This window comes from Crinia signifera, chromosome 6, assembly GCF_055691185.1.
Source record: "Crinia signifera chromosome 6, ASM5569118v1, whole genome shotgun sequence".
Classification (NCBI taxonomy): Eukaryota; Metazoa; Chordata; class Amphibia; order Anura; family Myobatrachidae; genus Crinia; species Crinia signifera.
Window position 1 is genome coordinate 172,667,231 of NC_139222.1, and position 25,612 is coordinate 172,692,842.

At 41.7% G+C, this 25,612-nt stretch overlaps 1 protein-coding gene across 2 annotated transcripts in view; it reads left to right on the plus strand.

Moving 5' to 3' along the window:
• GLP2R (glucagon like peptide 2 receptor) overlaps positions 1–25,612 on the plus strand; it is a 154,746-nt gene that overhangs the window by 47,858 nt on the left and 81,276 nt on the right. For both annotated transcript variants that reach the window (XM_083145525.1, XM_083145526.1), the window contains exon 2: positions 14,619–14,715. In XM_083145525.1, coding sequence (XP_083001651.1) covers positions 14,619–14,715 — 97 coding nt within the window. The remainder of the gene's footprint in view (positions 1–14,618; positions 14,716–25,612) is intronic.

The following is a 25,612-nucleotide window of genomic DNA, read 5'->3' on the forward strand; positions in this document are numbered from 1 at the left end:
CAAAAGTCCTGATGGCTGCAATTAATTATTGTTATTACGATATTATGGAGCTAAAACCAAGTGTGCTCTATGGCTTGGCACTATAGGAATGTTTTTTTAAGCACTTGAGAAGATACTTGCCCTCCCAATATGCTGCAAACTACTTTAGCCATATGAACAAAGGCTGGAGTGTCTGCGATAATATGTAGCATAAAATGGCTTGTTTAAATGAGGATTGTATATTTATTATAGTTGAAGACTCTGAAATAAATGTGTCTTAGTAAGGGCTGGATCAAGAGTGGGGCATCATGGGTAGCTAGTCATCTCACACAGGCTCAGTCTTACTTTGCACTTGCCAAGAACAGGTTCCTAGGGACAGCTCTGTGTTTTGTATGCACAGACAGAACATACAGTACAGAGCAGCTCCCAAGTCCCCTCATCAGCGTTACTATACATACAGTAGGATATAGATACTGGAGGTTTCCAAGGCGCAAACAGAGAAGCAGCTCAATATACCTAAAAAAACTCGTTCAACCAACAAGTGAGACAATGAAATACAAAAATAATGTTTAGGATATATCCAAAGTGCTGTCTGTGTCTGGTTCTCCTTCTTATCCCGTTCTCACAGAGGATGTTTTATGTGGAACAAAGAGAAGAATCAAATGTGTAGGATTGTAAATTTCTTCTGAATGAATATAAATTTAGAACTAGGATAGAACATACCACACTCACAAAAAGTGTGTGTGTCAGAAGCTTATAAAGGTATCTTTATGGTGATGTTGATAACCTTCACCAGAATACACCAACGTGTAGAGAGTAAGTGACACATATAATGGTTTCTTTTAGTAAGCGTACAAGTGACTCACAATTCACAGAGGATTTTCAAACACATCTGGGTTTCTTTTGCTTGGAAAATATTTTTGAAGCAAACAATGATAAAAAACTTTTTATTACCAAAAGATATATATTTTTTTTAAATAGACCACACTTAAGTATACTGGGGGCATAAATCGAAAGGTAGGTGGATGATGATAGGAAACTCTCTATACAACAAAAAAAGACCTTCCGGATAAGTCAATAATGTCGGTGAGTAAACCACCAGATACCTTAGGTAAATGTCCAGCAGTGACAAGAAGGTAGTCCAAAAAAAGAAGAAGTGCAGGTCCTGATAAACAGCCAACGCGGTTCAATTTCAAATATTTTTCAAGGCCAGAACACAGTGGCTCCCAAGTCCCCTCATCGGCGTTACTATACATGTCTGATAAAGAGACTCAGGAGCTGCATTGTGCTATATGCAGTCTGTGCTGGTGCTGCTACTGTGAGTGCACAGCAGGCACTGGGCAGTAAACAGAAGAAATCCATGATATCTCCAATGTTTACTTTTTAATAATAGAACTGATACTTGTGATGAAAGACCCATATATATGCTTAAAATAGGGATTTCTGGAGAATGGGTAGAAACCGGATCGGACTTGGAACGCCAGAACGTACAGGCTATAGTTATCAAACTGCACCATTCCAGAGCTTCTAGTGTCCAGCCCGGGAATGCATGTCCATGGTGTGCACCTTACAGTGAGGGTGCCTGTGAAAGCTCAGAAAAATAACAAATGATATAAAGCCACCTGTGCTCATATAGAAACTGCAGCTAGGAGATTCATTTAGGGATACCAAACTCAAATACAATACAAGAAAAAGAATGAATCTCCACAGCGCTATTTCCAGGATAAGGCCCAGTGATCCTTTCTAAGGGGATAATTTTCATCAAAGATCTCCAACCATAGGGGGATAGAAGAGAATCCTTAGGTTAGACACAAAGGATAGTTTTTCTCAAATATCCAAGGTAGGACCATGTAAGACTCACTTACTGTAGTCTTACTAGAAGATGTTCATATAAAGGTTTCTTTCTAAATATTCAACTTCCCGACCCACATGAAAAAACACTCACCTAGGGAAAGATCCCTCTTTTCACGGAATAATAATAATATAAAGAAACCTTTCTGTGAAAATAGGGATCTTTCCCTAGGTGAGTGTTTATTATGGTTGGAGATCTTGGATGAAAATTTTCCCCTTAGAAAGGATCACTGGGCCTTATCCGGGAAATAGCGCTGTGGAGATTCATTCTTTGTTCTTGCCTGTGAAAGCTGTCACCAGAGAGACTGGGAGGAATAGATGGCAGCCTCCCAGTATAGTCCAGGGATGTAGTTAAACTGAGGGATCCAACCAAGGCCAAAAGAAGGCTTAGGTTTACCGGACATTTTCACTTTCTCCTGTGCAGCAGCATTTCGGTATATATTAAATTGGTGCTTGGGCTGTTCTCAATTCACTAATAAACCTATTGAAGAAGCTTTATTTGCCCCGTATGCACCGGTAGCTCTTTTACATTTAAAGCACTTGCAACTGCCTGAGGGAATTGTCAAAAATCTGCTCTTTAAAGGGGCATATACGGCTTGGTCTGTCATCCACAAACGATTTGGCTTGAATCCAGAATCCAGAATATCACCAAATTCATCCCACTATGGGGTAATCCAGATTTCCCCCGTCCCTATCTATTTCATTCTATCTCCATTGGAAACAAAAAAGGATTATCATCTATACAACAAGTTTTTGATCCTGGAGGCAATCAATATTCATTCCAGCAACTGAAAGATAAGTTCAACATACCCAACTCTCAGTTTTTTGTCTATCTTCAGGTACGACACTTTATACATAGCAAAGTTAAACCGGGAGCCTATGTTGAACTCCTACCTCATACGACTCCTTCCCCCTCAACTTCCCTATTTCAGTTAGCAGATACAACAAAATTTCAAATCCGCTATATTTACTATACTTTTATCTTCGAACATGGATAAACTTTGGAATAGATTATGGTCATCATGGCTTCACGATTTTCCAGATCTTTCTCCCCCAGACACCATTTCCAAACAACTCCCTAATGTATTGAAATGGCTGAAGTCTGCCAAATTACAGGAAAACCATATTAAGTTCCTAAACAGGGCTTATATATTCCAAGCCCAGTGGAGCCATTTTCATAGATCTGCCTCCTCTACCTGTCCAAAATGTCATATACCCTCATCCACATTTATTCACAATATATGACATTGTTCCAAGATAAAACAATTCTGGTATAAAGTTCACAATTTGATCCAAACAATTATGAAGACAAAACTCCCATTTTCATGGAAACCACTCCTGTTGGCGGATTTCACACCATGGTTTCCAGACATGATTGCTAATAAATCACTGCCCTTTCTTACTACACTCACAACTTGGCTAGATCTCTGATATTAAGACAATAGTTGGAAAAAGTTAGTCTATCCATTGAAATGCTGAAAACTGATTTAATGTCGTATCTGCATTATGATAGAGGAACAGCCTGCTACGATATTAAAATGGGGGTGATAAAGTTTTAATGACAAGTGGGAGCAATATTTAGCGTATTTACCAGAGGAAACCTCCAGCTGCTTTGATTATATGTTTACAGACTTATCTCTCCAGTTGTTTCTACTTTATCATATTATCATAGCTGCTACATTATATTACATGAAATCGCACCTACTTTGGGCTCGATCCTATTAACCCCGAAGGATGCGAGTTGCCGTTCGGGTGCCATTTTCACGCTGAAAACCCGAATTAACCATAACTTTGCAGGGCCAAATTGGCTGAAATTTGCTTGCATCCCTATGGAGGTGCAAGCAATTTTCAGCGAATTCATCCCGCCGTAAAGTGCAACGGTGTTATGATGATTCGCACTTGGCAAATCATCCGCCCACATCAGGGTTAATAGGATCGACCCCGTTGTCATTACTTTATTGTTAAGCTTACATAAACAATAATTGCAAACCATCTGCAAATCAGACTTGCGTGTAGCTTTGAATTGGGCCCTATGTATAGTATACACTCCGCACATGCACATCAATGTGCTTTTTAATTTCTATTCCAACTAACATTTGGGGCACAAATATTTCCAATGCTTGAGTGACCAAGAGGCTTACTTACAAAGAGTCTGGTTGTGAAACCTGATACTTCTGAGCATGTTTAGACACAATTAGTAAAACCATGGCCCTTTTAAATATTGGACATAAATGTAACACCCTGCTCCAGTGGCGTAACTATAGCTCCACAGCCCCCGCGGTGGCGGGGAGGCGCAGAGAAAGTGTGGGCGCTGAGGATCTGCGGGGCAATAGTTACCCACTGCTGTCTGCCGGTACCTGGCCTGCCGTCATGGTCCCGTCTCTCCCGGCGCCGACTCCTGCTATAATGAAAACTGACACTTAGAAAATGGTTGCCCCCATACTGCAGACAGTTTTCTTGGTACTGAAGTTTGGGATATACATGCATGTATATACAACCCTTTGTGTAATGAAGGAGCGTATTCCTCAAAAGTTTAGGGTAGTGACTTTGGACGTAGTGCAGTAATGTCATTAATATTCAGCACACATGTTAAATAGATGATTCATGAGTGTCCAGAATGTTCACAAGTATGATATGGCACGAGCACACCAATGCCACTGGATCCTGTCACTGCTAGGTCTGACAGTGACTGTAAATACTTTATTGGGAAACTTGACTGTATGCTGGATATACACTGATGAAACACATGGTTGCTTGTTGTAGCAATGTTTAGAATATGGAAGGCTTATGCACCCTGTGTCACTAATAATGCAGAATAGTGGTAGAGTCAGGTGCTGACATTGCATGTGCAGAATAGTTCAAATGCAAGATACTTCAGATGCAGAATACTTCAAATGCAAGATACTTCAGATCATAGGTGCCGATTTATGTTTTTGCTGGTGGGTGCTCAAGCAAAAAATATAGAGGAGTGGCTTCATGGTCAAGGGGTGTGGCCACAAAATAATACCAATTTATATTACGGAGCACAGTTGTCTCCAATATTCAAATTACGGCAACAGAGTTCCACATACATAAATGCCCCCACAGTGCAGGTACATAAATGCCCCCAAAGTGCAGGTACTCCGCGGACAGAATACACTCTTCCCGCCATACTGTTTCCCAGGTGGCGGGTCCGGTAATGTGGGTGCTGTAGCCGCAAATTAGCAAGTTAATATGGCGGCCCAGCAGTGGGACTTGGGCCCCGTGGGTGCTCATGAATTTCCGTGGGTGCTCGGGCCCTTGAGCACCCACATAATCGGCACCTAAGCTTCAGATGCAGAATAGTTCAAATGCAAGATACTTCAGTTGTAGGATACTTGCTAGGACCTCTGCTAGCCTTCTGCTGCTGCCGGTACTTCCACTGGGTTCTCTCTCTCTGCACAGGGCCACGCCCGATGCCTCGGCTCCAGGGACGCAGGCCCACTCTCTCTCTGACCCTTGCAGCTGCACACTTGCTGATGGGGCTGACAGGCTGTCCTCACTGACCAGCGCTCTCTACATGCTGCCAGTCTGTGCCCCCCATACACTTCAGGGCACGCTGCTTCATCTTCACCCAAGTCAGGCTGCTTTCCCCAGCCTTCAGGGCTCTGCCAGCTTCAGCATTCACCAGTCAACACCACACTTCTCACTCTGCTGTCTCAGACTCCCAGGGAGAGATTCCATCCAGGATTTCCCACCTTTTTCTGCAAGCTTGTCAGTTTGGTACATTGTTTCTTTTTTGCAAACTGATCTCCCTTTCTGTGAGCTGGGCTGTTAACCCTTGTTGTGCTGCAAGCTATATAAGCTCAGTTCTGTGCAACGCCAATAGTACTTTTTAATACACAGTAATGCTTGCATCTGTAGTGCCACAGCTACTTTATGCCTGCAGGCCTTTACAGTGTTTCCATTATGTTATGCTGCTGGCACTTGTAGTCATACTTGCCTACTTTTGAAAATGAGTTTCAGGGAGATTATAGTTCAGGGTTGCCGACCCTCCCGGAATTCCCGGGAGTCTCACGAAAATCGGGTCCCCCTCCCGGCCCCCTTCCCGGCCCCTCGGAAGGGTGGGCAACCCTCCTGGAATCTGGGGGACCCCCCTGAGCCCCCCAAATTGCGGCATGTAAATGCCGCAATCCGCGGGTCTCAGAGGAGGGGGCGGAGCTAAAACGGCATTTTAGCCCCGCCCCCTCCATGGAGATCAGTCATTTCTCCTATATCCCGTAATGGGGGCGGGGCTTAATGACGCCACAGTCAAGCCCCCCCCCCCCCCGACCGGGTAAGGAAAGTCTCCTCTCCGGGCTTCTCCCGGAGAGGAGCATTTAAAGTCGGCAACCCTGTTATAGTTGGTAATAAAATTTTGCACAGTGCCCCATTGCGGGGGCGTGTTATGCTCCACCTAAAGAGTGCGGCTAGTTCCATATATGGAGAGATTGCGAAAAAGCGTTTGTGAACGTGGCACCTAGAAGCGTGGATGTTTACTGCTACATCTGAGAGGAATCTTTTAAAATGACTTATATTCAAATGTAGATGAGCCCCAAAGCAGTTAGTAAGAGCTACTATACTTGCTAAGGTGCTGGTAAATAGTGCTGATGATTCACTGTAAATGTATCTCTCTCTCATTCCGTTTTTTCCCCAAAAAATGTAACAGTTTAATGTGGGCTAGGTAAAATGAGGGAGATTGCTAGACTAATGAGGGAGAGAGGGAGATTGCTGCTATTTCAGGGAGTCTCCTGCAGAATGCAGGAGGGTAGGCAATTATGCTTGTAGTGCCCCAGCTTGTGGGGTGCCACATATACAGAAGTGTCAGATTTCACAATCACTTTATAGCTAAAACCACAAATGCGTGGAAATTGCACCGAAATATGTCAGTGAGGTTCAAACAACTTCAGACTAAATGTTTTAAAGCAAGCAATGTACATGTCAACAAGATAAAATAACTACTCTACCTCGCAGGAATATGTTATAACACTGTGCACTCAACACTTCTGAGAAATTCAGTCAATAGTTCTCACCTCTCACCTAACAATGTGTTGAATAGATGGTGGAAAGACAGAGTACAAAATACATAACTTGCTTGGAAGAAAAGAGTCAAAATCTCATTAGCTAAAGTCTCTAGTGTTCCTATGGTAAATACTTTGCCTTAAAAGCCAGGAATTTGTAAGAAGTAATACAACAATATATGATATCTATGCTTCTCAAGATACAGTAGTTTTCAAGACAAAATAAATCATATTTGCTGTCTATCCTGGGTAAAACTCCCATATATTATCTTTTGTATATTACTTAAAATCTCATTGTTTTAAATATATACAATATTTAAGGGACTTGTGTACTATTGGAGAAAGAGATAATAATAAAAACAATAATAATGCATTATTAATAAAAATGCATTTTTTCTGTACAATAAACCAAAGAGCAGACCAGTTAATGCCAGTGAGACATCCATATGGTGTAATTATATCTAAGTCCTTACTGTTGATCTAAGTATGTCTTCACCAGCACCCTGAAAATGTGACAATTCCCTCTCATCTAACTATTATTGTTATTTGAAAAGGAGAATTTGGAGAGTAAACTGCATCCATTGTAATATTGTCAGTGACGTACTGTAACATTTGTTTCAGTCTTATGAATAAACCTTCCAAGGGTGGATTATTTATTTATTTACTAGGTGAGCCGCGCAAATATTTTTTATCGATTTTTAAACAAACAATACTATGTGCAAATGTAAATTAACACTTCGTCAGAAGTGGAGATCATAATCTTTAAAATAGTACCTAATTTTATCGATTTTGGTTAAGTATGAAGGGAGAAAAAAGGATCGTAACCAAAAACCACCTTCTAGAAATAATATATAAGATAACCAGTTATTTATGTATCACACACATATTTTGCAGAGCTTTACAGAGAATATTTCCCATCAGTGCCGGAGCCAATGGAGCTTACACTCTATATTCCCTACCACATGTATACACGCTCACAGACATTCTGGGGTTAATTTGTTGGGAGATAATTAACATACCAGTATATTTTTGGAATGTAGAAGAAACGGGAGCACCCAGAGGAAACCCACACAGGCACGGGGATAATATATAAACTCTGTACAGTTAGGATCATGGTGGGATACAAACCCATGACCTCAGTGCTGTGAGGCAGTAACCATTACACCGTCTGTGCTGTTCCAACCATGTCCTGACATATTAGTAGATATCGCCAGTATGTACTAGAGGTCTTAGTAGAACATCATGGGAAAGTACAGCACTATTCTTCTTTAATGAATGACACTGACGCTTGAGATGACGAATAAACCCTGTGTATGTTTTACATAGGGATTTCTGTGACGTGAATACATAAAACAATAAATACCCATTAGAACCCCTTTTTGTACTAGACCTCTAGGGTGAGATTTAATAGGATGAGAGATTCAGAAAGTGAGAGATTTGGGAAGAAATCTCCAGTTATTTTAAAGCGGCAATCATTTATCATTTAAAATTTTGTAGTAAAAACTCTGGCTTGTAGTATGCACGTCACCCAATGTAATAAATAACTTATTCCACCTGTTAGTCTGGTAGAAACAACATCAAATACACGGTCCTTTGTTAGTTAATGTACTTATTATTTTACAGATTTTGTAAAATATTGTCTAACATAAAAGATTTACAACATTGAAATAGTTGATATGTAAAACAAATTGTGAGTAGAAATCCCCAAAAGGTAAATAACTCACCTTATTGTTTTCAGTGATGGTTGTCAATAAGTGGTACTCTGAATGAGCAGAACTCCACATGTGGTGGATTAGTTCTGACCAATAAAAATGGCTTCTCTCACACCCTGACCAATCAATACCAAACTGTTCTGGAATGAGAGGCTCTAATCCACTTCCCTGTGACTGTTCAATACCGTACAAATCGTGTTTTGGGCCTGTTTACTTAATTGAATTATCCTCCTCTGATGTACTCTTTAGCCTCAATGAATGGACTGTCAAACTGCAAAAATAAGCCAGGGAACAGTGACAGGATCCAAAGTGTCTGTTCTAAGAAAAAAATGTCAGATATGCTGGCAGTACCCCTTCTCCAACCTAAACTCCATTCATCTACATTTATTCAGACATAATGGTCTCTGGGAAGAATGACCAATTTTAAATCTTGATGAATATTTTTAGGAAATAATGTTGTCAAAATAATATTTCTACTATTAAAAATAAATACTACACATATCCCTTATAAACATCTTTCATTTTACATTTATATAGAATACTACTACCATTTAAAAAAAAACACAAAAAAAAAAAACAGTACTTCATTTTCATTTAATAAATAATGCCTCAATCTAATGAATGTTTTACAAGTTAGTATAATCAGTTTTAAATTGTAACCATCAAACAGTAGAAGACAAATGTCTGGGATGAGCAAAATGTTTTATATACAGTAAGGAAAGTTTTGACTGTTAAATCAAGGTATTTATACTGTATAATGTAGTGTGCCAATTATAGCAATCATATTAAAATAGAAACTAGAGGACTCATGTGTTTATTTTTTTTAACAGTACTTGCACTTAGTTACCCACTGCAATGGGATCAACAGTGCCTTTCCTTGCATTAGTTATAAGGTATAATGATCCATATTGATATAAGTATTTTCAAATAAGGTGTCCATTTTTTTATTGAATTACATACTTGTCTAATGCCTGGAATGGCTGAGAGGCTTCTGCGAACAAAAGTGGGCGGAGTGATGAAACAAAATCACCTCATCATAGCAACACACCTGCTTTACAATGCTGGATTGCCCCCTATTCAGCAAGCAAACCCCCTGCTGTGTGACCTCCCTGCTCCCATTCAGTGGGAGCATCTATAATGTAGGCAAGTATGAAGTTAAGCACTATAAAAAAACAAGCCCTGAAAAGGATCAGTGTGTTTTCATCAGTAAATAGATCTTTCTAAGTAACACTGCAACATATAAATATACTACTAAACTATGTAATTCCTGTGAGGCTCGCTTATACTTGGATGTCAGTGTTAAAACACACCTCTGAGGCAGAGAAATACACCTCATAAATGTTACTTTCCTTGAACTTCTTTTTCAAAAGTACGGTATAGGGATGCCAATCCCAAGGCATTTTTTCAATCCCGGGATTCGGGATTGAAAAATGCCCAGATTGGCTTCCCTAATCAAAAAATCTGCCTCATCCGCCCTGCATACTTACTTACAGATGCATGGTGAGGACAGGATCCAGGAGGTGGAGCCAGGCGGGTGGGCGAGCCGGTCTGATGGAGCCCAGGCTGGTCGCCTGGTGTGTGCTGCTCCGCTGTTGGATGAGCGAGTGGGAGCTAGTCGGTCCACTGCTGGGTGCTGGCCAGTCACTTTCACGGAGGTATCCTGTGTGGCCTGCGCAGTGTGAACTCTGATGTCATCACGCTGCACAGAGCCGCACTACACGGAATTTCGATATTAGACTACGCATGCGCAGTCTAATCCCGAAATCCCGAGATTGGAAACTCCAATCCCAGGATTGAAATCCCGGCGTTTTGGGGATCCCGCGGATCCTGATTCCGTGATTGGCCACCCTATTAGGGTAGTAGAACATAAACACTCTCCTTGAATATCCTGGGGTCTCTCAAATTTCTGTAAGACCTCTTGGACACCCTGAATTGCAAGTCTTCCTCATAGGAATGTCACCTATTATCTCCATGGTAGTTGGGGATTCAAAATTTACTGTAGGAAAGTATTATCCTGTATTCTGCTGTATGCACACAACTCTGAGGATGCCTCTGTCCATGCACCTAATATTCAGAGCACTATTCAACTTCTCTGTGCCTCTCAGTACTTTTTTTACACAGTAGCCATAGGGGTATATTTACTAAAGAAAAAAAACGCTAATTTTCATAAAACCTACAACCCGGCTAGTGATTTATTTGGGATTACCAATCCCGATATGACAAGAACAAAAAATAAAACAGTAAAAAGAAAGTGCTCTGGTTTAGGTATTAAACAAATGCCAGTTTTTAGAAAAAACATGAATTGACAATATATCACACATATCTTAATAACCATCTAACAGGTACCGGCCGATACCAAGCATAAATAAAAATAAAAAAATGAATAAATTATTGTTAAAAACTCCCTTTTTTTGAGGAGGGTGGAGTTAATAAAAAAGGGTCCCAATTTTGAAAACCGCTGAATATTTAATCAAGATAAGTACATTAGTACTACGCAGACAGCCAATCTTTACTGATGATTAGTATATAAGCAGCCCAGTAATACAAGCAGTCTGGGTTAGCTGTTCAAGCACTGTCCATCGGTGCAGTTTGTTTAGTTAGTCAGTGTTTGCGTCAATATTATGTCCAAGATTGAAACAGAACTTTAAGCAACTATATTTACCAGACCACTGTTCAATGGCTAGATGGTATGCATTTGTCATCAGTGATTACCAGGCATCCTGGACTGAATTCTGGAATCAATATAAGCTTAGAAGGGCCAGCTGGCAATTCCTTCTAGACAAAAGATTCAGGAAAGAATTGCCGGCTGGCCTGATTACATTTTTATGCGCGTTTGCCCAGTTTTTTCAACCAAGAGGTTTTCTAAAGACAAAGACGTAGCGTAGAAACATGGTTCCAACAGGAAAAGGTGCCCAAACACACAAATAGAAGTCAATAGCTCTCCCAACCAACTCACAAGTACAAGATTATATAGACAAGAATACAACTCATGGATTTACTAAGAATTATGTTTAAAGAACACAATAGAACACCACACAGAAATGTGGAAGTGGAAGCTGCCCTGTTCGCTAATAAAGCAGGGCATTCACCAATCCCTTGTCCTCTTCACTAATGATGCAGGGCACCCTACCATACCCTGTCCTCTTCACTAATGATACAGCGCACCCTACCATACCCTGTCCTATTTGCTAATGATGCAGGGCATCCTCCCATACCCTGCCACTCTTTGCTAATGATGCAGGGCAACCACCCATACCTTGCCCTTTTCACTATGATGCAGGGCATCCTCCCATACCCTGCCCTCTCCACTATGATGCAGGGCATCCTCCCATACCCCACCCTCTCCACTATGATGCAGGGCATCCTCCCATACTCCACCCTCTCCAATATGGTGCAAGGAATCCTCCCGTAGCCTGCCCTTACCGTCTGATTCTAATCTGTTTGTTCCCCCACGTGTTCGCATAGGGGGGGGGGGGGGCGTGTTGGAGAATGCTACCATGCATTTCCTGTGCATACCCATACAAAACACTGGGCGTCCCCATGCGAACGCAGGTGGACACCTGCCTGCCGGAGTTGGGCGGCTGATGTCACAGGACGTCAGCTGCCCGCCCAGTTCCTGGACTGGACACAAGCTGAGACTGACTTAGATTTGCAAAGAGGGTAAAATCATTTGATGGTTGCCGACCATTGAATAATTTCGGCCCCGCATGCTACCCTGCGAATGGATGTTTATGAAAAACATCCATTCACAGTGTGGCGGGTATCTTCGCTGGCTGGCTCAATGAATACTAATTTAGCTGTGGAACGGGGATGAGGCCTTTTGGCTTATTTACTAAGGGCCCCAAATTTTGGCACATTACTTAAATAAATGATATAATATACTAGACATGATGAGGATAATGATAATAATAATAATAATAATAATTATAATATATTCCATTTTGTAAACATGCCTAATCTGTGACAGGATTGCTTGCATAGGTGATATTCTATGTTGTTGTCTCGGCTGAGGCAATTTGATGTAAGAACTTAACAATTTGTGTCACGCTAACTACTGTAGATCTCACTTTGTATCAGCCCCTCTAATTCTAAGAAAAAAGTACAGTGCAGCAGGCGATTAATCATTGGTTGCACAGTGGAATGGACTTGGCAGAAGAGGGATGGTTCAGGGTCATTTCTAAACCCAGGACCAGCAATGTGGTTGATGAAAGCTGTCACTAAGTAATTGTTTAGACTTCTTAGTCATTCGGAAAAGGTTTCATTTCCTAAGCTGTCTCCTGGATGGTATTATTGTATTGATTTGTGCCAAACCATTGAATGACAGATTCTTTTCCCAGTAGTTTATTATTGAATAAACACCTATAATACAAGAAGGTGTAAATGATTCACTTAAAGCTGCCTTCTAAAATCAGGTAACAGAGCTCATACTACACAGGGCACACCATAGCAGAGCCACAGGGGCGTGTTTTTGCTCTTTCATTAGTAAATATATGTTGAACTGTTCCACAAGTCTATGGTCAGGCATCTTTAACTCCTCCTTTGACTATAATATAGATTTTTTTTAATATGTTCTTCTGGCTTACAGTACCTCTGTGTTTTTAATAAGATTGTTTGCAATAACCTATTTGAATGAGGAGTTCTTTCCGGTAAGGCCTTCCAGGCTTAGAGGGGGCTTTTAGACCCCCAATATGACAGTCAAGATGACTCAATTCTCTACAGCAATGGCATACACAATTTTTCTTCAGAGCTGACACTTACCGATTAGAATTGTCACTCCATCTCTATATATGCAGCCTACACTTTCTACTCTCACATCATTATTTGGTGCAGTGTCTCTCCTCTTTATCTCCACTGTGTATACATACTGTACAAGCACAACTTCATTGGCTTACTGCTGTTATGGTTTACAAATGGTGGTTGCATGCAAGGGACAGTTCCCAGAAGGGAGATACAAATAATTACCACAGGAGCACTTTATAAAGAGGGTTTGCAGCCACGATAATACTATTCCCTGAACATCGCATCATTGCACCCTCATCTATCCCTCTCATTTCTCTAGGAAGCCAATGAGATGTGGGAACGTCACCTACTGTCCTTGGAGACAGAGGAGAGTTGGCAAATGTGTAATATCCAGCCCTGTTCCATACTCGTACTCACAAGTCTAAAGGTGCCCACACATGGCACAATTTTAAGAACAATCCAATCTGTCACCCAATTTCCCTTGAAATTCAGAATGCTCCTGGCCAAACAGTGTTATGCATTCAAATGATTGTATAAAAACTCAAAGGACTAGATGGGTCATTTAACAATCATTAGCACATCATTTATCATGACTACACATGGGCCCTGACTGATTGACTCAGTTAGCTGCGCTGATGTCATAGGTCATTCCAAAATGGCCATATCATTTAAAAAATGTATCCATGTGTGGGCAGCTTATGAATAGTTCTCGCCACGCACCTAACATAGGCTCAGGGCCAGCACAACTTATCTGTGCCTCTCAGCATGAATTGCGTCATTTGGTTCCCTAAACCTCCCCCACTTTTCTTGGGGGCCGGGAGCCAATGTTTAGGGGCCTCCCGGCCTTCCTGGGAGTGTAGCCAAGTATGCTTTAATGAAAAAAAGTAATGAGGGTTGAAAGCGAAACAAAATGGATTACCGCTGCTTACGCATTAGTAGAAACTTTAAACTGATGTTCGCACTGTTTAGCTAGGGCACCAAATTGCCAAGGTAGCGGAGTGAACAAGCATTGTAAAGCACACCGCATTCCCCTAAATTGTAAAGTTCATAAGTGATTCTAAATATTATTTTTAATTATTAATATTTCTTCGGAATAAAGCAACGTAATGCTTTGTTTGGATCAGGGCTGAAAGTTTAGACTGTGTGGCTGTCTAGCACGTAACCACCTTTTCTTGTGTCGTCTTTCAGTTCTCATGCTCCAAGCTGAATAACAGTAGCAAACTTAGTAAATGACTTCCACACTCAGAACATGCAGTTTGGTTTGTCTTCTGTAAGAACTTGCTCATTAATTCAGTGTAAACCTCCTGTCATCCTCTAGGTCAGTGGGACTGTGCTGGAGGACATGCTGAAGAAGTGGGCTCAATACAAACAACAATGTTTGGAAAAGCTGGACCAAGAGAGGCCTTTGGCAACTGGTAAGAGACTGAACGGTTGTGATAACAGTCTCCATTTTCAGACAGGAGTGATGATATTGCCCAATAATATTTTGGACAATATGGAGATTTCTGCTGAACTATGTGATAATTTAATCGAGCACATATTGTCATTGCTTTAGATGCTAATGAATATCCATTATATTGTTTTCATTCACTGAAAACAATAATAATATCTTAGAGAGCTATAATAAAACTATATCCAGGGAGCAGATTTGTTCTTATCTTGAGCAACAAACACACAAATCATATATATATATGTGTCCCAAACGCCCGGCACTCTCCAGCAAAATATCAACTTTCCTCCAGTGCTCATCCAGATGAAATAATGCACAGAACCAGAATGAATGTCACTCAGAGTGTATCAAATAAAGCAACAGCACGACAGTGAACTGATAGCCAACGTTTCAGGGTGTTTAACCCTTTTATCAGGGGTGGCCAACCGGTCAGAGGTAAAGAGCTGAAAAATATCTGTAGTCAAGCTAAAGAGCCAACAACATGCGCGCGCCTTCGCCGCGCGTGCCAAAAAAGGGGCATGGTCTATTTGGACCCCTTGGGTGGGTGTGACACATATACCTCCAATAGTGCAGTGCCATATATACATATGCCCCCAATAGTGCTAGATACACATTTGCTCCCACGGTGCCAGGTATGCCCCCCACGGTGCCAAAAAGCTGGTATGCCCCCACAGTGCCAAAAAGCTGGTATGCCCCCGCAGTGCCAAAAAAGCTGGTATGCCCCCACAGTGCCAAAAAAGCTGGTATGCCCCCACAGTGCCAAAAAGCTGGTTTGCCCCCACAGTGCCTCAAACTGCTATGTCCCCACAGTGCCACAATCTGCTATGTCCCCACAGTGCCACAATCTGCTATGCCCCCATAGTGCTACAATCTGCTATGCCCCCACAGTGCTAATTTCCCAGCAGCAGCACTCACCGTTGTTGTTGCTGCTGCTGCGTGGAGAGGACAGTCTGGTGTCCCCCTGCAGTCCTGTCATGTCACCGAGAGGAGAGCACAGCACACCGCGCGTCTCCCCCCCCTCACTTCCCTGTGACTGGGCCGTCCACCAATCAAAGCTCGCGGGCCGGCTCATGATTGGCTGCCGGCCCGCAAGCTGTGATTGGCAGATGACCCAGTCACAAGGATGCACAGTGAGAGGTAGGAGAGATAAGTGATGCACGCTCTCCTCCCCTCAGAAGGAGAAGGGATTTGAGGAACCGGCAGAGGGTGATGGGGAAGGGGACGGGGACAGACGGTGGGCGGCGGGCAGCAGTGGGAGCAGGAGCCGCACTTTAACAGAGGGAGAGCCGCATGCGGCTCGAGAGCCACAGGTTGGCCACCCCTGCTTTTATGAAGACCTGAAAAACTGTTACAAGACAAATATATATAGACATAACAATCACATAAAACTTATATTAATGTGCGCCCTCCACCAGCCGCGCAGCCCGTTCGGGGTCCGGGGATGTCATAGGGCAGCGCCTGCAGTGACGATCCGGGTACTCCACAAGGGGCGCGGTTACAGAGTGTTTCCCTGATTACTACGGTAACCCGTGTTGTGTACTATAACACAGTGCGTGTCGCCCGGACTTGGGGATAAATACCTGTATCCACATGCTGGCTTGGTCCTGACAGTCGGACCTCCTTACCGGGGCAGTCTGATAGTAGGGCTCAATGGAAAACGCGGTGTGAAACAATAAAAAACAAAGAATAAGCCACATGTGCTAAAGTCGCGAGTGCTACAGTCCTGCAAAAAAGGCACAGAAAAATGAATGTTGCGGAATGTATGCTAACAATATGAATGGACTTTAGCGTAAGGAGACAATATCAAAAGATCAAAACTATGGCAAATGCTGCATAAAAAATAATTTCATAAGAACTCTGGGTACTTGTTTCCTAGCACGGCGCCCACAATATTAGTCGTACGACATCGAATCGCATCGCATGCCATGTACCCGATGCGATTTAAAATTGTATAAGCCCCTATACGATTTGTAATTGTATAAGCACCCTTATGGGTGCTTACAATGTTAAATGCACCCCCACGCCACCCCCACTATTAACGCCAACCCGGAATGTGGCGAGCGCAGCCACACCCACTATCGCCAACCCGACCTTTTCATACCCCCACTATCCACGTCGGCGTGGAGTTGATATTATATAATGTGGCGAGTGCAGCGAGCCACCGTGCCCGAAGCATGGCAAGCGCAGCGATCCCCGCGAGGAGACGCTTATTACTTTACATGTATTCCGCGTCCGCTCGCCGCGATTCAGGATCAACTCCACGCCGACAAGGATAGTGGGGGTATCAAAAGGTCGGAGGACTCGTACCGCTGCGCTTGCCATGCTTCGGGTTGGCGTTGATAGTGGGGGTGGCGTTGGGGGTGCTTTTAACATACTAAGCACCCATTACGGGCACATTTAACATTGAAAACACCCATTAGGGTGCTTATACAATTTTAAATCATATATTTATTATTTATTTATTTATTTGCAGTTTCTTATATAGCGCAGCAGATTCCGTTGCGCTTTACAATAGTAGACAGTGATAAAACAAACTGGGTAACAGACAGACTTGGTGGTTAGAGGGCCCTGCTGCAAGCTTACAATCTATTAGGTATATAGGAGGGAAACACAAGGACAGGCATCAGTAATAGCATAGCAGTCCCAACAAGTTACAAGTCCAGAAGGGAAGCTATATAATACATAAGTGCCGCAGAGGGTTATGCGTGTAGAACTTAAATATGATAGGCTTGCCTGAAGAGGTGAGTTTTCAGGGAACGCTTGAAAGTTTGGAGGCTAGCGGAGAGTCTAATTGTGCATGGAAGGGCATTCCATAGGATGGGAGCAGCCCGATGAAAGTCCTGTAATAGTGAATGGGAGCTAGTGATCCGCTCAGATGAGAGACGCAAATCTTGTGCAGAGCGGAGTGGTCGAGATGGGAGATATTGTGTGATAAGTGCAGAGATATATGCTGGTGCAGTATGGTTAATAGCTTTATATGGCATACAATGGCATACAATGCGATGGTATACAATTTAAAATTGTATAACATCGGCTGCCATCGCGTAACATCGCATCGCATCGCATACCATCATATGCCTTATGGTCTGCGATGCGATGGGCGCCGTGCTAGGAAACAAGTACCAAACACTGAATATTTTAAGATCTCATTCAGTCTCTTGGGGTGTACAGTTTGTAGGGAAAATATCCAAAATGTTTCTCTTTGTAACAAAGTCCGTCCTCGATCTCCTCCTCTGTTGTTATTTGGGACATGGTCGATCATTTGAAACTTGATGCTGGAGATGCTATGATGCGCATCCCTCCAGTGTCGAGCCACAGATTGGTTGGCCGATTTTCCTTCCAATGCTGCTCGAATGTGCGATTTGTGTAGGGCAAATCTTTCTTTCATTTGCCTTGTTGTTTTGCCTATATATCGCAGGCCACACGGACATTTAATGAGATATACAATAAATCTGCTTGAGCAAGTCAATGGATATTTGATGTTAAATGCTTTCCCTGTGTCGGGATGAAAGAAATTGTCTCCAGTTTCCATTGCGCTACATGTTATGCATCCTGTGCATCGATAGTTGCCTGGTTTGCGGGTAAGGAAATGGATGGGTTTTTGTATTGCCATATTGGTCACATCATTATGTACAACTATGTCCTTGATATTTTTACTTCTGCGATAGGAAGGTAGAAGATTTACATCCCTCAAGGCTGGTAATGTTGGATCTTGTGTGATTATTGTCCAGATGGATTTGGCTTGTTGCATGAGTTGTTTGATATACACACACATATATATATATATATATATATATATATATATATATATATATATATATATATATATATATATATAAAGATCCGGGCAGCCGCACAACACTTCAGATTTTAGGGTGTCCTTGCACAGTTTTATATTTGTATTTCCACATCCAAGTAAACCTAGGTGGGCAAGTTTGGAAGAACCAGCACCAGACCAATTTTCAAATCCAAATGGCAAAAGAAGCTTTATAATTAAAGTTGCAATAACAGTAATAGCAGGAGTCACAATAAATAAGTTTGTTTTGCATTACTGAAATACGAGAGTGCCGCCTAAATTCATGCAAGCCTACATATATATGTATATATGTATATATATATATATATATATATATATATATATACAAACACAGGGGGCCCAGCACTCTGGGGACCCCCTGTGTTTGTATTTACTAGAGTGTGTGGTCACAGGCCTATGCACCCCATCCTGGGAAGTGGGTGCTGTTTGCACCCCATTCTTAGGAATGGCGAGTGTGTTGGTACTTCTGTATCTATATATATATATATATATATATATATATATATATATATATATATATATATATATATATATATATATATACAAACACAATAGGAAATGCGCAAAGTGATACTTATAATTGCGGAACCTGTCTTCAATTAGTAGTGCAGCTCACTCTTGAAGGCTTTGTCACGGCCTCAATTTGAACACATGCAACACAAGAAAAAGAGGAGCGCACAGGTGAGCAAGATTTGAAACAGCGTTTACTGAAAAAAGTGCAGGCTCACATACATGGAAGAAAACAGCAGTCAGCATATGCGGTAGTCACCGTCAGCACACCATCAGATAGCACGGACACCAGAGGACATCCAGACGACCGGCAAGATGGACACAGAGGCGGCGGCGGCGTTCTCCACACACGGACTCGAGACGGACAGGTAACACAAGAATCAGGATCTGATACGTCGGGTGACCACGCACCAACGCGTTTCGTCACTGATGACTTCGTCAGGAGGCGTGTCTGAGGTAAGTATGGTAGGGGTTTTTATCTACGCCGGCTCAATCAATACAATTAGTAAACGGCCGATACCAATTTAAACATGATATCCATTCAAAGAAGAGAGACACAGTAAAAAATGCTTCAAATTAACAGTATCCAAACCGGCAGCAAAAACAAATATACGCCCCGGTTGGAGTTACATACAATTCATTGGACAATTACAATATTTAATAATACAATATCAGAAAAAATATATATAAATATACAAAAATACGAAAATATATATAAAGACCATTAAAATACATATAATTGATGTTAAAAAGAGTATATATATGCATTTATTTGTGTATATATATATATACATACTCTTTTTAACATCAATTATATGTATTTTAATGGTCTTTATATATATTTTCGTATTTTTGTATATTTATATATATTTTTTCTGATATTGTATTATTAAATATTGTAATTGTCCAATGAATTGTATGTAACTCCAACCGGGGCGTATATTTGTTTTTGCTGCCGGTTTGGATACTGTTAATTTGAAGTATTTTTTACTGTGTCTCTCTTCTTTGAATGGATATCATGTTTAAATTGGTATCGGCCGTTTACTAATTGTATTGATTGAGCCGGCGTAGATAAAAACCCCTACCATACTTACCTCAGACACGCCTCCTGACGAAGTCATCAGTGACGAAACGCGTTGGTGCGTGGTCACCCGACGTATCAGATCCTGATTCTTGTGTTACCTGTCCGTCTCGAGTCCGTGTGTGGAGAACGCCGCCGCCGCCTCTGTGTCCATCTTGCCGGTCGTCTGGATGTCCTCTGGTGTCCGTGCTATCTGATGGTGTGCTGACGGTGACTACCGCATATGCTGACTGCTGTTTTCTTCCATGTATGTGAGCCTGCACTTTTTTCAGTAAACGCTGTTTCAAATCTTGCTCACCTGTGCGCTCCTCTTTTTCTTGTGTTGCATATATATATATATATATATATATATATATATATAGATAGATAGATAGATAGATAGATAGATAGATAGATAGATAGAGATAGAGAGATCTATATATATCATGTAAATAATAATGAAGTCGTCCTGGTCTGTGTGGGAGTGGTACAGTAATACAGGGAGAAAAACTCCTGTGAAAGCTATTTTGCCTGGCAAAACTCCCAGAGATTTAAAGACTTGTTTTTCTCTCCCTGATGCATCACCCAGATATTAAATAAAGATAACGAAATAAAGATTATGAAAAGAAGTAACATCTTTCAATTATTGTAGAATCAACTATTATTAAAGGGTGCAAAGGATTATGGGGAGTTCTCCATCCTGTGATATAAATTGTACATGATAATGGTAAAACATAGATCATTAGCTTTAATTAACTTTATGCCTAAAGAGTTACAATAATAAAGATTTGTATAGTCTGAGTGTAATTAAATATCTTACACTTACATACCTTGTTGTTTTTTTCTTGCATCCTGAAGCCCACCAGAACCACGGAGGTAACTTTTGGACTCTAACACCATTCACTTTGTCCGGACCTTACCATCTATTATAGTGAGTGTGCTGTAGTTTCTTTTGTTGCCTCCTGGTTTCTGGGGCTCAGCCTGCTTTTTTTAAAACTTATGTTTTTTAGAAGTGTTTTATATTGTCCATTTTTGTAACCTTTGTTGGAAATTTTTAGCCCTATATACACCTACTCTCTTTTTTGGGGGGTTTTCTAATGTACCCCACATCTGAGGATTAAAAGATACAAGAAATTTAAGAGCAAAGATACCCAGATGAGTTTGGTTCCTGCTTCTGACACCGTGAGTGTGGTACGCCATCTGTGTGTGTCCTGATACCTAAAAAGATACCTTTATAAGCCTGTAACATCTTGTATGCATGTGAGTAGAGGTACGCCCCTGTAAAGTCTTTAAAACTACCATACAGAAAATAAACCTTTATATGTTTTAATTACATCCTTTACGTGTGAGTGGGGTACGCAATTTGATGTACAGCTAAAGAGCAAGATATAATAACAACAGGATCACCAGTGTGACTTTATTTTTGACATACTGTTATCTCTTATCTCCCCCCATCGGGAATATCAACTGGATACGGGACTGTTTGAACTTTGCCCATTTCCTTAAAGCTTTTTGGACACATTTATGCCCTGGGGGATATGGATACTTAAAAGGGAAAGTACCCTTCTCCATTTCTAGAACTTTTTTTGTCACATTCACTTTATTTTTTTGTTTATTATAGCGCTTTGAACTTTCAGGTGACTCATAACCATACCTTTCCATTTCTGCTCAGGACTGCAAGTGTCAGTCCTTTGGGTCCCCTGATCACTCAAAGCCGCTAAAGCGCAAACTTTCAGTTACATGCACTTCTTATCACTGTTTTATGCTCATTGTCAAGGGTTAAATGCCCCTTGCCAGGTGTTTCATGCTCCTTGCCATGTGTTTCATGGTGGTTGCACAATGTTTATATGCTCATTGCCTTGGGGTAACCGCATACTAAATCGCCATTGCTTTTGGAATCTGGCACTTCCGGGTAGTGCTGGACATGCTGCTCTCCCCTGGCAGATGCTAGTTCCAATAGGCAGTAAATTTGGAGGGGCATAGAGTCTCTGTCCATAAGGGCATTGACTCTGCACCCCTGCGGCACTGGCGCTTGGACTGGTGGTATGGATATCGGCAACAGATTTCTTTATGGAAAGCCGTACCACCCTATACCATCATACTTGCAACACTAGTTGTACTGTAAGGTGTCAATCATGCCTCTAATGCACTTTCAGCATAATTTTCTGACAGAGCATTAGATATATAGCTCTCATAGCCCTTTATAATTAACTGACTCCACCATAGCTGTCTAATTTCTCCCTCCACACAACTCTGATTGTCCCTCCATTGCAGATTCATTGCCCCTTCAAAGCCATCCTCGCCGTCTAACCCCCTCACCTCTCTGCACAAGTAACATCTGCCCCACCTGCAGTGCACATGGTTTTGTCCATCTAAGAAGGATTTTGTCAGAAAGAGTGAACTAGAATAATGCCCTTTATCACTGGCCAATCAGGTCCCAACTATCATGTTACAGACTGGGTTTGAAAATGAACACTTAGGACCTGATTGGCAAGTGATAAAGTACCAGCCACAGGTGTGCTGCTGCAGTTTGGAAATTGTTTTATACGAGAAATGTATTTTAGGCCGAAATGTCATTTTTGCAAGATTTAGGGATCTTCTCCCATTGATTAATCTGCCCTTTGTCTTTTAGTGATCGTTCTGCTTTAAGTGTGAGATACTGTATTCAGCTTTATTCAGTGATCCATTGCAAGACAATGCAAAAAATAAACCGGCTTTAAATAAAACAATCACATATGTTATCTATAAATGTATATGTTGCAAGATTTTGTCTTTTGCTATAATAGAAAACCAACCACTGTAAACCTTCATGTATTTTATTAATATTTCATGAATAAATATATTTAGGATTTTTGCTATAATGCAGAAATTTGCTGAGCATTCAAGTTCCATTATTTTCTGAATATTTTTTTTTTAACTGCTACACACTTCAGTGCATAAACAATATAGCGGGATGGACTTTGTTGTAAAATGCATCTCATTGTTCTTGCTTGTCAGCTGCAAATTATTTGCGCTTGATAGAGTTTACTTCATTTATGTAAGAGTTTAATAGTGCTCACTAGAGACAGACGTGTCTGTGTTTCCTAAAATATTGTTGCTAATACCGGAAATGTTACGATCCTCATTACGATAGGGGATGTCAATCCGTACATTTTTTCTACTGTATTTTAAAATTTCCAGTCCACAAAAACATTTTTCAATTTTACTTGTTTTTGTTGGAAAGCATTCTTAAAATAAGGATGTCAGAAATCACTAACTGCTATTTTCAACCTTTGCCAAAGACTGGCTACTGTATATCTATACACAAAATGCATAAAATGATTTCTCACAGCATTTGGTTTACTGAAGCTACTGTACATCTCTTTGACATTATGGCAGAGGTTCCCAAATGCGGTCCTCAAGGCACCCCAACGGTCTAGGTTTTAGGTATATCCATGGCTCAGCACAGATGGTTAAATCAGACTGACTGAGTTACTAATGAAGTCACCTGAGGCCAAGCATGGATATACTTAATACCTTGACCGTTGGGGTGCCTTGAGGACCGCATTTGGGAACCTATGCATTATGACCCTGATACTGTACTTAAGTCTATTTCCCCTGATTCACAGATCTGACCAGTTGGATCAGTCAACTACCACCAATTCCGTTGGGAATCTGGGAAATTTTTAATTAAAAAAATTAATGATTTGCAGATCCTGGCCGTTTTTTTTGGTAGGGTTCTGAGAATCGAGATTATTAAACATGTTTAATTTCCTCAATTCCCTAAACCGGCCACTGTGGGATTGGGAAATTGCAGCATTATAATAGTAATGTACAGATGGCGCCGGGCTCATCTTTCCAGGGGATGGCGATGGCGACACCATTCACCATTCCCTGCTCCGGCGCCATCTGTGTGTCGGAAGGGGACGCGCGCGCACGAGGTGTGCGCGCGTCCCCTTCCGACGGTGCTGCCGTCCTCGTCCGACGGGCGCCCGGTGCCCACACCGGGCGCCCGCACCCCCCCACAGCCGCTTCGGGTCCCCCCAGCCCCCCTCGAGCGGGAGGCGGACAGTATTGCGTCCGCCTCGCCCGCCGGCCGCCCGGATACTGAGACGCACGTGCGTGGGGGACGCACGCGCGTCTCAGTCAGATGGCGCGCCGTGCTGCTGGCGGATCGCCAGCGGCATGCTGCTGGCGATTCGCCAGCAAGCATAAGGCCTGCCCCATCTGTATGGGGGCCAAGATACCCTTTGCCGGTTGTGATTTATGTTCATATATGTTGATTCAGACTACCATGTAAGATATACATAACCAACAGCAGGTGAGAGTAATCTAATTTACCAGTGGTTTTCATCATGGATTTCCACAAAATGATTCCTAGCATGGTAGACTAGAAACTAGTCAGTAAGCGTCACTTGCTACATGTGGGTACATTTAGATAAGAGAAGATGGGAGTTCTATCAAAGATGAGATGTTGCCCATCGCAACCAATCAGATTCTATCTATTATCTTCTAGAAGGTGCTACATAAAACAAAAGTAAAATCTGATTGGTTGCTATGGGCAACATCCCATCTTCAATAAAACTCCCATCTTAGTAAAGTTACCCACATGTAGCAGGCGGTGCTTACTGGCTAGTTGCCAGTCTACCATGCTAGGAATCATTTTGAAGTGATTTCAACAAAGACAATCAGAGTAAGCCATGGTAAGGAACAGGGTTTCACAGAACAGAGACAAAGGAAGAGATAATTAGTGGTTCAGGAAACAAACTCTGTTGTACACAGCAATCCAGAAGGGATGCAATATGGATTGCTGGAGACTAGGTGCAAATAAAAATAAGAGCTGGTTAAAGTGAATGGAGAAATGTAATTACAGGCCCGTGAGCAGCAGTTAACTTAATATTTTTGCTTGTACCTTCTCTTTTTCTTATATATACGATAGATTTCTATATTTACTAATTGTGGATATATATATATATATATATATATATATATATATATATATATATATATATATACACACAGGTTGAGTATCCCCTATCTGAAATGCTCGGGACCACAAGCATTTCGGATAGGGGAATTTTTCGGTTTTTAGAATATTTTTTTTTTAGGCTTACTTACCTGTCCCCCGATGGTGTCCGGTGGTCCCTCGGCGTCCACGCAGTCCCCGGGCATCCACAGCAGGCCTCCGGCACCTTCTCCGGGTCTCCAGCGGTCCCAGGAATGCATTGCGCGGGTGTACGCCCGCACCGGTGACGTCACCGGCGCGCGCGCACACTCGCGCAATGCATTCCTGGGACCGCTGGAGGCCCTGGAGAAGATGCCGGAGGCCTGCTGTGGACGCCCTGGGACTTGGTAAGTATAAAAAGAGGGTTAGGGGGGTAAAAAATAATAATAATAATTTGAATGATTCCAAAAACCACGGTTTTTGGAATAATTCGGATAATGGATGTACGGATACAGGATACTCAACCTGTATATATATATATATATATATAT